Here is a 13,498-nt window from a genome sequence, read left to right as displayed (position 1 = left end):
CGGAAGTACCGACTCAGTGTTTACAAATGTGGAGAAGGAGGACCGTTCAAAAGTTGTTGTATGTTCAATAACACATATTCAAATGTCTTTGTGTCAGTTTATCGTTTAAAATGGTCACTTCGTGTGCATATCCTGGATGTTTAAATCTTTTGAAACCTACCTTCCGCCTACGTCAAACGTGACCTTTTCAACGTAATTACATATTACGTGAAGTCATGGACTTTGAATTTTAATCAAATCACAATTTGATTAAATGTACTGCCCTACTTTTGATTTAATCATCCAAAATATGCCAAATTCCATGGCATTCCACATTATACAGCAAATTCTATTTTTATGACTGGATTGCAAAATTCCGTTTGCATTCTCCACATCACAGAAAATCTTAAGTCAGACTACTCAGAAAAAGGAGTAGTGAACCTCTCATCAAACAAATAAGCAACGTGATTAGAGGGACCAGGGTTTGTTCAAACCCCTTATGAGCAATAGCAAAAATGATGGTGTTTGCTAAGGCAGGCATTTAATAAACAGATGGAGTGACGAGCTGTAAAGATATAAAAGCAAATAACTCTGGCATATTACCAGACATTTAGGAAGACGTGCTTGGCAAACCAAATGCCAGCATCAAATTAAGAAGCTTTTATTATATAAAAACCATGTGTTTTAAAATACATAGATATGAAACCACACTGGTATTTACTCTGTGAAAATGCAAAATTGTTAAGCATGACTAGATCCAACTTGGACCCCCTTCCACTGACTGGGCTGGTCCAGCTGATAGCCTTTTATCAGGCACGCACAGATCCACAAGACTGAACATCTTGGTTAGACAGACTTTATAACCAGATAGCTGGAAGTCACCGTATATTATAGGGGGAAAAACATCAGCAATAAAAATGAAACACTATTTGGAAACTTAATAAGTAGCTAAAATGGTTTAGCTCCTACCTGTCAGATCGCTACCACTTAATTTGTGTAAATGAAAATCTGCCTGACCTAACTATGGCAAAATATGGTGTGCCACAAGGCTCGGTCTCAGGCCCATTGTTGTTCTTGTACTTTAGGTGATAATATTAGGAAACACAGCATTAGATTTAACTGTAATGTAGACCACAAACATCTTTATACTTCTTCCAGTTCAGATGAAAGTTTTCCATGATGGTGAACTGCACTGAATGTTTGTCAAGTCACTTCAATGTGCTAAATTGTGATTAACGTAAGCACTTTTGATAAAATTATTTTAGAAACAAGCTTTTACAGCTACAGAGAAAAGTTCGAAATTTTGCTTTTAGTAGCTATATTCATATAAGTGTGAGACTGATGGAGTGTTCACTTGAACACTGATGTTCCCCCTGTGAATATAATGGCAGCATCTTCACTTGACTGTCAAGAGATAGACTCTCTCTTTCAGTAAAAGAACAGATATTTTTAAAACATGCATTGTGACATTCCCTCATGTGCATTTTTAAGGAAAAAAAAACAGGTGTATTTGTACGATTAGGACAGATCAGTTGATTACGGTTTTGGGTTTGATCCAAGCTTATCTTAAACTTTGTTATATTTATATTTTGATCCTATTACTGTTTCTGATTTGTATGAGTACTTATGAGATTGAAGTTCAGATCAGTGTCGCATATAACTCACCCTCCCAGCTTCATCTAGAGCCAAAATCACCAGCTTCTCTCCTCCACCATCATGCAGGAGCTGAGGATCAATACGATGATCCAAACTACCACCGCTCACTAGAACTTTCTTCAGGTTCAGCTGCCTGGGAACAACACAAGGACAGTGTTAGCAGCAGCTATGTTTTCAACCAAAGCTGTGAATTAAAAAATTATAATATTGCATTAAACATTTGCGAATAAAGCACCATTTCCATCCCATGTGTTCAAGAGAACAAAATCATCACTTCCTGGGAAACTGGCGCAGAGTATCAGTAATAAACAGTGTTTCAGCTACATTCATTCTGCCGTGGCGGGCCGCCACACCAAAAATAATCCCCGCCACGGCTGCAGCTTCTCAGTGACATCATAGTGACGCCACTCACATCATTCACAGTCGAAGAATTAGTGGAGGAGACTTGAGTACATAATTCTCCTCATTCCCGCAGGTTCCGCGCTTATAATGCGATGACAGAGGCACGTGCTTTTAAGTCTTGCCAATCTAAACATCCAAGCGACTTTAAGCAATTCAAGTGCAAAAAAACACGAAAGAGAACTCAATACAGTACTCGCACGCTCTCTTATAGGGTCGCTGTGAATGTGATTTTGGCAAGTCAGACATGTTCCTGGATCACTATCTTTTGTTGATCCTGGGACAACATTACTGTCCAAAAACATAGACCTAACCCTATCCCTACCCATAACTAATCCCTAAAATCAGAGGGAAATGACAGCTGAATAACAGGGGTGTTGTGCTGCCTTAACCCTTGTTGTAAGCCTAAAACTGACATTTCCTGTAAACTTGTTCCTCAAATCTGATTGGTTGATTGGGATGTTGTTCCAGGATCAACAAGGATGTTGATCAAGGAACATGTTGTACTTGGTGAAATCACATTCACCCTCTTATAGACTGTTTTCAATGCGCCCACACCTAAATCACGCACACACAAAGTCACTTCTGAAACCGTGCGCGACTACAGAATTGAGTTATGTTTTGTGTCTTATTGCGTGTAAACAGCCAAATACATACAAAATTATGTCAAAATGCCCGTCTTGGTGAATATTCGCCTAAACACAGTTGGTTTATATTAAACATAGTCGGTATGTAGGCTATTAAGTGAATGTAAACCGGTGAGAAGCAAAACACACGTGTAACAGTATATTAGATCCATGCATGAGGTCTTAAAGAGACAGCAGCCTAAATAAACCTATCCAGTGTTATTTTACAGTTGAATTCGTTTTTTTTTGTTTTTTTTTACAGTTGAGTTCAGTTTCAGCAGTAATTCTGTATATAAATATTACTGTTAGACCTACCTGGAAAACTTAAAGTACTGTTAATTTCATTTGTATCTTGTTATTGTTTTTGTTTGTGCTATTGCTTGTAATTTAATTATTTGTTCTTATTTTAACTGTGTACTTGTCTTTTTTAGTTAAAGGGGTCGTATGATGCGATTTCAAGTTTTCCTTTCTCTTTGGAGTGTTACAAGCTGATTGTGCATAGATAAGATCCCTGAAGTTGCAAAGACTAAAGTCTCAAAACCAAAGAGATATTCTTTATCAAAGTTAAGACTCTGCCACGCCCCCCTAAAACGGCTCGTTCTAACACGCCCCCACATATCTACCTCACTATGTGGAAATATTTGCGTACATTAAAGCATGTCAACATATTCTGTTACACCAAATACACAAAATAATGATCTTTAAAAAAGCATCATATGACCCCTTTAAAATCAAATCAATTCTGAGTTTGGGTGAGGAGGTTTAACCACCAGGGGAAAGGGGGCGTGGTCCATGGGAAACAGTCCTGCCACCACAGCTGGAAAAAATCCTAGAGGAAACACTGATAAGACAATAAAAAGTTGCTTCAACAAGCCTGCGACTCTTGTTTCCTACATAACAAATTACTTGAGCCTTAGAGCATGCAGACGACATGACAAACAAACGCTGTCATGTTATCTAGCATTCAGATGCTTGACGCAATCGTGCGAGACGAAGTAATTAAGCCAAATCATTTTGATGACAGACTTTGGCTCAGGCATTTCAGAATGACTAAAACAATATTTTAGATGGTGTGCAATGAGATCAGTTTTCTGGTTAGACTGAACAAAGTCTTAACAAGATCTGGATCACTGAGACAAGATAATGACTCGAGTCTCCTACATGTAACTCCACTCACTTGGATGCCAGTTTCTTGCACTGATAATCTGTCAGCAGGTACACATCTCCCTTTTCGTTCACGCACACGGTGGCCCCATTGCTCGCTGCTGCCATAGCGATGGTCACATCCTTGTGGTGCAAAGCAGACACCTGTCGAGGAACCGTCACGCACTTCTCTCCGTTGGGCTCCAGTAGGTAACCTGAATGTATCACAATGGTTGGACCACAAGTTTTCATATGGGAAGAGGCAAATGAAGCAGACGCTCTGATGAAATTGCATGAAGAGGATTTGCTAAACACCTGAGAGACTTTAGATCAGTTAAACAATCTGTTTGTTTGTATGTGATAAACAGATCTGGGTGCTTGAGCAGCTTACCAAGCTGGCCACCATTCAATCCTACGGTATACACCGCATCTCGGGTCCAAAGAACAGTGTGGAACCTGCCGGCTGCAACACCAATCACGGACCTCCCTTTCAGGGACTTAGAGGTGACCTGTGGTCCATAGAAATTAACACAAAAAAATGCAATTTATGGGATTACCTAGAGTTCATGGTAGTGATGCCTTAAACTTTCGGCAACCGCAAATATTCAGCCGAAAAAGCAATTTTCGGTTTTGAAAGAAATAGTATTGGAGTGCTGTAATCATTCACAGCAACAATGACAAAATGAGGATAAACTACAGTACAACAGGTAAACATGTATTTAATGTGTCTGAATGAATCAGTCATGAAAACAAGTTATTACAGAACACAAGACTTCAGCAACAAATTGGAGTAGAAACATAATTTTGTTATTAAAAATTAACATTAAAAAAAAAACTGCCTTATGTGCAGTTTAAATGTTTGCACAAGTCAGCTTTTATCTGAGAGATGATTATTAAATACAACTGATTAATTCATTTACTAGTAAATAACATTTATTTTCGGCCAAGTGCATCCAGAATTTTCAGTTTTGTCCCAGAATTTTCATTTGGTGCATCACTAGTTTTGTGAAACTGCGTGTCACACATAAGACGAGGCTGTCCGACCTGTTTGGGAACTTGGCTGGAAGCAGGAGGAGGTGCCAGGCCCAGCTGATTGTGAGTGTTGAGTCCAAAGGTGTAGACGTACCCCTCCTCTGTCAGAACAACAGTGTGATCTCGGGCCGCTGCGATCTGAGAGCAGTGATGGGACAAAAGCCCCTCCACCATCCGGGGAACCTTTGATATGAACGTGGACACCAAGACTTAGAAAGACAGCAGATGCAGAAACATATGCGTCAACCCACACAAAAGTGTCTCACCAGATATGTCTGTTCATCACCATGTCCGAGTCGTCCGCCCTGTCCATGTCCACATGTGTACACCTGACCCTTCTGGGACAGGAAGACCGAGTGGAACTTACACAACACCACCTGAACAGACACAAAAACACAGCAATGTTGCAATAATCATTCAAGTTTATGCTCGAGTTTACGGACATTGTTGAATTCTTTGATGAATAGAAAGTTCAAATAAACAAAGTTTATTTGAAACAGTAAAGTTTTATAACATTATAAATGTCTTCACTGTCACTTTTGATTAATTAATTGCATTACTGCTTAATAAAATTATACATTTCTTGCAACAAAAAAAAAGAAAAAGAAAATATTCTTACTGACACCAAACTTTTAAATAGTAATATTAATGGATCAGCTGAAAGACACTGACCCATCAATATCTTTTTTTATGATTTCATCATATGATTCTGTGTTACAAAGAAAGTCATTAAACATTTGATCAAGATCATTAGTCGGTGTGAAATCAGTTTACTTGGGAGGTCAATTGAAATTCATACACGCAAACACACTACTAAGTCACTATTCGCTGATTCGGCTGCTTTAGATTTAGACACAACCTTCGAGACAAGCTGGTCAAAAGTTACTGCAAAAACACCAAAGCAAGAGGCATCTGCAAAACGAAAGAAAAAAACCCCAGAAAGATCTCTTTCTCAGAACCAGTTTCACTCTTCAGGGCCATTTTTGCAAGGACATCTAACACAACAACCTTTAGGCATCTTTTGGTGTAGCAAATACTTTAGAGGCCACTTTAAATATGCTATTATTGGTCGATTAAGAAATGAGACCTGGACAGAATGACTGCAGGCCAGAAAGAACCAGCTGCGTTCTGCTCATCAAAAGGGCTTGACTTTTAGCCATGACAGCTCTGCCCTTTCTCTGCAAAGCATGCCAGCTCTGGATTGGCTTGGAGTCGACTACAACAGAGCAGGGGTGCCAAGATCACTAATTTAACACACTTCTCAAGGCTGAAACAGAAGCAAGAGATGTTCTGTAAAGCGTCCAAACTCTGCGCTGACTGGCAGCCGCTCCCACTCGCTGCCGTACACACGCATTCGCAACGCTTATTTAATCTGCTGCTGTTATCCCTGAATTAATATTTTAATATTTAACTGAAAGCATCTGCAGAACAGCGTGGCGGGTCACAATGCACTTTCTTTCCATGTAAGGGGGCATTGGAGAGCCGATGAAAGGGTCAGGAAACAAGATCCGCCATCACAATGAGCAGTGCAAAATTAAAGGACTGCCCTGCACTTCAGAAATTAATTAGCCGAATGTAAGTACACACACCGACTTAACAATAAAAAATGAAATGCATTGCTGAAGTGTCTTCTCAAGGCTAAGATGCATCTCTAGAAGCTTTCCATCCTCCTAAACAGCTGACATTTTTGGCTTAATGCACTCATTCTGATCACCCCTTAACCACTTGGTGCTTCTCCTTTCAAAAATGCCCAAATCCTAAATGAAAGGCTGACAATGGGATCATGCAACACTACTGGATCACATTTCCCATCCACATATTAGCACATGCTGGCTATCCATCCAAAATGCAAATGAGTCCCCGCTATGACCACGGAAAAATGGAAACTTATACGTTATACGTTAATGCATGATGTTGGCACGAGTTGGTCTTTAAAGGAACACTACACTATTTTTGAAAATAGGCTCATTTTCCAACTCCCCTAGAGTTAAACAGTTGATTTTTACCGTTTTCGAATCCATTCAGCCGATCTCCGGTTCTGGCGGTAGCACTTTTAGCTGTAGCTTAGCATAGATCATTGAATCTGATTAGACCGTTAGCATCTCGCTCAAAAATGACCAAAGAGTTTCTATATTTTTCCTATTTAAAACTTGACACTTCTGTAGTTACATCGTGTACTAAGATCGACGGAAAATGAAAAGCTGTGATTTTCTAGGCCGCTGTGTAATATCATTGCGCCTGCTGCACCGATGGTACGGCAGTGAAGTTCCTTGATTATTACGCCGGAATGAGAGTATAGTTCCTAGCCATATCGGCCTAGAAAATCACAGCTTTTCATTTTCCGTCGATCTTAGTACACGATGTAACTACAGAAGTGTCAAGTTTTAAATAGGAAAAATATAGAAACTCTTTGGTCATTTTTGAGCGAGATGCTAACGGTCTAATCAGATTCAATGATCTATGCTAAGCTAAGCTAAAAGTGCTACCGCCAGACCCGGAGATCGGCTGAATGGATTCGAAAACTGTAAAACTCAACTGTTTAACTCTAGGGGAGTTGGAAAATAAGCCTATTTTCAAAAACCTTAGTTGCATGAGTTCCAGCACAAAGAGCTTCTCTCCACCAACAAGAACATAGTTTTCATCCTCAACGGCATCTTCAAGAACAATTTATAGAGTAACAAAGAGGTCCCAGTTTCCTCGGATGGTTTGCAGGGACCCTTGGAGATTTTTGTTTTGAAGGAGGTTCCCTGTGAGGAGCCTGTTATCAAGGCAACACTCGCAGGTCCTCTGTTTTTACCGTCCTCTCTTGTTGTCACACGTAACCCTGGGGAGTTTTAGGCACTGCTAGTTCGCACAAACCCTGAGGAATTGCACTGCAGATGAGGATTTCATAACACTATGTGCCTCATCAGCAGAAATGAATCCAAATAGAAGTAAAATTATGAAGAAAGTTAGTAGTGACAACATCAAAAATATGATCAATAAAAGCTTTTGAAGATGAAAACCTGCAGTAAAAAATATTAACTATTCTCAGTTGATGCTCCTAAGTTGTGGAATGGCTTATTAGTGTTTATTAGATCTGGGTGGTTATTTCATTCTTTGTGACTTTTTCTAATGCTTTTTTTTTTCTGTAATTATATTTTACTGTATTGTGGTTTCTTTGTATTTTTTGGGGGGGGGGTTAATAAAGCATAAAGAAATAGTGAAGGAATTTGTTGGTGCAATTCAAGTTAGTAAGTAATCATTTTGAACTATTTGCAAATAATATTTTAAACACATGTACTTTTATTTGTATGCCTAATATGTCAAAAACGCAAAACATTTCTTGTTTCGTCACATTCATTTAGGAATTGCATGAATCATGTAAATGATAACAGAACAACCACATTTAAAAGTCAAGTAGTTTGCATCCCTGGATATTACCGTTGGTTGTTCAACATTTCTATCATAAAACAGTAGTCATATATTAAATGATTTGCTCCTTCCATCTTACCTCGCTCTCTTTCAAGGTTAAAAATTATGCTTTGTTCTGGAATTCTCGCTCTGCTTCTGTCAACAGTAAACCCCACCCACTTTGATTTGATTGGTCATCTCAATCGTTTTGACACTGACGAGCGCTGTCAGACCGCTGAGGCAGACCAGACTGAAAATATAACTTTTAAACCTTTTTGTCATCCTAACAAACAAAACGCTGCGTAATGGAGTTTGGCCATTTCTAATTATTGGGGGGACTTGTTCCCCTCAATGTCTATGGTGGTTACAGCCCTGATTGAACTGATTACAAAAAATAATAAAAAGGAACAAAAACTAATGATTAAAAGAAACTCTAAAAAGAAACTACATGAAAAAAAATACTACAATTTTCAAAACTATATTAACCCTGAACAACATTTACCTGCTTCACATAGATCCTAGACCTTGAAAACAGGTCCACAATCTCAGGATGGTGTCTGCTCTCCTGGTTTCCATGTCCCAGACTAAAATTTGTGTTGCTTCCCCAAGTGTACACTTCAGTAGGGTCTGCGATGAGATCAGATCAACAAAGCGAGTTATGTGCTTGTGTTTAAGTTGTGAGGTAACAAATACTGTTTCCAGGTCCAAGTCTCTACTCTTCAAGCGAGAATACAATCAATCATTTTCATCCATGTTCATTTCAATATGGTGTCTAACCTGACTAAGCTGTATTACAGCACACCATGAGTGTATAAAAGCACCGTTTGTTGTTTGCTTCTGGGATCTGATAGTGTGCTTGGATCCAGAAATGCTGATGTCAGACTTAACAAGTGGATTGATGAGGGTTTAGGCCAAAAACAAACATTCTCTCATTTATTTGCCATCATGTCATTACAAACCCTCATTTGACTCCGTGAAGAGGGGCTACATAGCCTCAAAAACAACAAGAGTACTATGAGACTGTCATTCAATCATATCATTCACACAAACACATATTCAAACTTGGAGAATGAAGACGAAAAACTTAATTTTGACTGATCAATGCAACCAACAAACGCTATTGGTTCTGACATGTCTCATAACTAGATGTTATGTGTCAAGTGTGAATATGCAAGAAGGGAAAATTAACTTTTGAAAAAAGTCATGCAGGCATAGAATGATATAAGGATGGATGAGGACAAAATTTTAATAAGAAGTTGAGCAACTCATTTAATATTTATCACAAATACTTCTTTAGTATTGGCACAGTCATACATATTAATAAGGAAATTAATCCATATTTACCAGTGTTTCGGAACACTACGTGAGCTGGGCGGTCCTTCATGGTGAGGTCTAGGGCTGAAAGACCCTCCTTGTCCTGGATGGACAGTGCTCCACCACGCTGGAACACAAACATATAAACACGGTGCAATGAAAGACAAACCATTAAACCAATGGAATGGGGAGGAAAAGATAAAGCTGTTCTGGTGACTCACGTTCCACAGTCCACCGGGTTTCAAAATCTGCAGTAGTTCTCAACAGTGATTGATTCATGTATCACCCCGGCCAATTAATATGGTTCCAAAACATTTTTTGTTATGCTGGTTGAGTCTCTTTGCATCCCGAAAGCAATCACTAAGCTAACTGGTCTAAATGTATTTATATCGTCTGTGGAAGGCTTGGGACCAAAAAATGTTCGTCCAATCATATCCCTTGGTCCGAGGGCTGTGATAGGCTGTTCTACCTGTTCGCACAGACATGATACGTCATCAGTGCATTCTATTACGCGATTACAGACCGAGCGAGAATGGAAGGCGTTATTATTATATTATGTGCTTTGTACTGTAATGTTTTCTCACCGGTAAATGAGATATGAGGTAATCTGACAGAGTTACAATCAACCCTCTACCAACGCCGTCTCTCATCGTGTCGCTGGTTAGACTCTGCTCTGCCTGTGCGTGTTCATGTGTTTTGGAGGAGGCGTGGCTTTGGAGAGTGATTTGCAGGGAGGGTGGGATCTTATGCTTTCAAAGCTAGCTTGCTATTGCCTCTCTGAAATCACCTACCCTACCTTTAATCAGGCATTATTTGCTCATTTGGAGATTACTAACCCATAACTATAATACTCACTTGGCCAAATTAACAGAAGTAGTCTATGACTATTATGATATATAAAAAAAAAAACAGATTTGGATGAAAAAAAAGCACATTTTGTGTTTTTAAGTAATATATTAAAAGGTGAAGTGTGCCGTTACTGTGTCTCTAGCAGCAGCAAAATAATTCACAATTTAATTTTGCAATTTTGTGCACGTCATTTAACTTTATCAAGGCTGTATTTTTAACATTTTTTGTGATTCTTTGATTAATAGAAAGTTCAAAAGACAGCATTTATTTAAAATATTAATCTTTTGAAGCGTGTCACTTTTGATCAATAACAGTAAAAACTGTTTTCAACACTGATAATAATCAGAAATGTTTGTTGAGCAGCAAATCAGCATATTAGAATGATTTCTGAAGATCATGTGACACTGAAGACTGGAGTAATGATGCTGAAAATTCAGCTGAAAATGATGCTGAATATTCACATAGAAAATGGTTATTTCAAATTATAATAATATTTCACAGTATTACTGTTTTTATTGTATTTCTGATCAAATAAATCCAGCCTTGGTGAGCAGAAGAGACTTCTTCCAAAAAAAATCTTAATTCTTCCAAACTTTTGGCCAGTGGTGTACATCACTGGCCATCAGGCACCCTTCTCTCTAAACATTATATTGGCATTGGTCAATGAAAAACTCACATTAGTCTCACCTTGATGAGCCCCATGAGGCAGTGAATTTGTCCATAGAAGGCGCTGCGATGCAGTGCGGTCCACCCAGACTCCTTGTCCTTTGCCAGCATGTCAGCATGTTTGCTGTCCAGGAGCCACTGAAGCAGATCACACTTTCCCAGAGAGGCCACGAGGTGCAGAGCCGTGCGTCCAAACTCGTCCCGCAGGGTAGCTGCATTGTGACAGTGGACAGACAGAAAGCCCTGCAGACTGCCCTCCGAGCCGCTGGTCAAAGCGGCAATCACTTCCTCTGCATGCCTCACGGAGCGGCATTTAGGTGTGCAGTCTGGGCTTCCCAGACTCATTTTAGTTTCCCACCCGCTAAGTTACAACCCCAAAAAGCCCAAAACACCCTCTACACCCACAAGTTTGTGCTTAAATTTCTTAGACTAACATAGAATTCATTTCTCAAATTACTGCAATAAATTAAGGAAAACAACACAAAAAAGTGGGAATATGTTCAAGTGGGAAATCGGGGCGCTAGACTTGTGCATGTGTTGAGGTTCCACGGCACCCTAGCGGCCCCAAGAGTGAAGATCTAGCTCATCTCAATCCACCATGTCAGCAACACATTCAACAAAACCTTTGGCACAATCATCGGCATCAAAGAAAATAAGAATTTTTCTGTACAAAAACATATATACAAATATATTCCAGTTTTCTCAAAAATAAGTTAGATTGTAATCTGTCTATCGCATTTTGCACAAGGCAAATCCTGTACTGTCCATTCAAGAGTCCATCAACTTTGAGGGGAAAGGCTCCTTCCCCCCAAAACGCTCCACCACTTAAGCCTCCATAATTGCAAAAGGTGCCTGGAAAGAAAGCACGGCGCATTAATATCAACTTCACTAAACAACATTCCCATCAAAATGGCAATTAAATTGCAGAATTTACCCGATCAAACAAAGTGCTTCTGTTGTGCCTTTATTCATGACTAGACTAGGCTGAAAATGAATAATAAACCAAATGAAGCACTCAGATTAGTTCGAATTGAATTATGCAAAATCATCAATAACGTAATTGGATGTTTCTTTAATCATGGACACTTTGTAGACTTCTTGAAATAAAAAAAATTAATTAAAAAAAACTCTGTAGTTTGTCTACTAATTTTGTTCAATCTATTATCATAGTTATCTAATATTTTAAATATATATATATATATATTAAATGGATGGTCATATCTTAAGATTAGGTCGGGTCAAACAATAAAATAAATATCAAAAAATGCATCAGTTTAAGATGACTGAATGATGCAAACTTTTCCTTTTCCAAAATGTTACCTTCACAAAACAATCCAAAAAAGGTGAAATATGTTACTTAATGACAAAAAGTTCACATAGTTGAAGAAACATTATGAAGTGCTGCACTTGTAGTTTGACACCTTCCCAATACTTCCACCATCAGCTAAATTTGGCTTCAGCCTTCAGTCTTACTGCATCAGTTTCTGGATTTGAATGATCATTTTGTGAGCCTACATCTAAAATTCAAAACTTTAAATGAATAATGCTCAACTAATCGAGCAAATAAGTTAGTTGAAAGCGTTTGTTTACATCTGGAGGCTGCAAACCAAACCTCTCTCTCACTGAATGTAATGTCAGTCAGGGACATATAACACTGACAATCAAGCTACACTCAAGCTGTAATATCCAGAGGAAATACTCGACTCGTTATAGCGCGAACCGATCGTGTATATCACTTAATAATAAGTTAAATCTGTAATGAAGTATGTACTGTTGAGTGACTGACACATCATCATATTTATGAACCATACTGGGCTGAACTATGTACTCAAACACTGCCGGATTAAAGGACAAAGCGCTAATATCGCTCGCTCACCTGACGCTAGATGAAAGAAAAGGCCATGTTTGTGTTCTCCCCAATGCGGCAGATCCACAGAAACATCTTTAAAGCTGATGTTTTACAGTAAATATGTTGCTGCAGAGTTAGTCGGTCAAGTAAATGCTAGGAGTGGAGACGCACGAGTAAAACGAATTCTGATTGGCCCATCAGACACGCATCCTCACATTTCATTGGACAGTTCAACTTGCAGACTTGTATCGTTATTTGTCATTGGACGGCTCGGCGAGTAAAAAGCGCTTCACAGTTTGCGCTTGTGACACAAACATACGTCTCATTTTAATGGAAACTCTCACGTTAGTTATGATAATGCAGATGGCTTGTTTGACGGACTCCACTGTATGCTGATTGCTAGTGTCATGGCGAGTTGGCAAGGGAGTCCCGTCTCTTGCGTCAGCGCAGTAGGGGCGGGGCTTACGGGGCATACTTTACACATGAGTCACAAGACGCATACGCTAGATAGATAGATAGATAGATAGATAGACAGACAGACAGGCAGATAGACAGACAGACAGATAGACAGACAGACAGACAGACAGACAGA

At 39.1% G+C, this 13,498-nt stretch overlaps 1 protein-coding gene across 1 annotated transcript in view; it reads right to left on the bottom strand.

Annotated features, from left to right (window-relative positions):
• The window catches only part of LOC107688981 (inhibitor of Bruton tyrosine kinase-like), a 35,977-nt gene extending 22,834 nt beyond the window's left edge, over positions 1 to 13,143 (bottom strand). Inside the window, exons 1-9 of the mRNA XM_016486835.1 lie at positions 12,934 to 13,143; positions 11,079 to 11,909; positions 9,573 to 9,669; positions 8,731 to 8,855; positions 5,102 to 5,212; positions 4,848 to 5,018; positions 4,195 to 4,312; positions 3,838 to 4,018; positions 1,645 to 1,768 (exon numbers count right to left, since the gene is read on the bottom strand). Of these exons, the coding sequence (XP_016342321.1) occupies positions 1,645 to 1,768; positions 3,838 to 4,018; positions 4,195 to 4,312; positions 4,848 to 5,018; positions 5,102 to 5,212; positions 8,731 to 8,855; positions 9,573 to 9,669; positions 11,079 to 11,402 (1,251 nt within the window). The 5' untranslated portion in view covers positions 11,403 to 11,909; positions 12,934 to 13,143. The remainder of the gene's footprint in view (positions 1 to 1,644; positions 1,769 to 3,837; positions 4,019 to 4,194; positions 4,313 to 4,847; positions 5,019 to 5,101; positions 5,213 to 8,730; positions 8,856 to 9,572; positions 9,670 to 11,078; positions 11,910 to 12,933) is intronic.
• Positions 13,144 to 13,498: the final 355 nt, after the last annotated feature.

This window comes from Sinocyclocheilus anshuiensis, unplaced genomic scaffold (assembly GCF_001515605.1).
Source record: "Sinocyclocheilus anshuiensis isolate Anshui unplaced genomic scaffold, SAMN03320099.WGS_v1.1 scaffold181, whole genome shotgun sequence".
In the NCBI taxonomy this organism is placed as follows: Eukaryota; Metazoa; Chordata; class Actinopteri; order Cypriniformes; family Cyprinidae; genus Sinocyclocheilus; species Sinocyclocheilus anshuiensis.
Note: the sequence above shows the minus strand (reverse complement) of the source record. Positions and strands in the feature narration are given on the sequence as shown.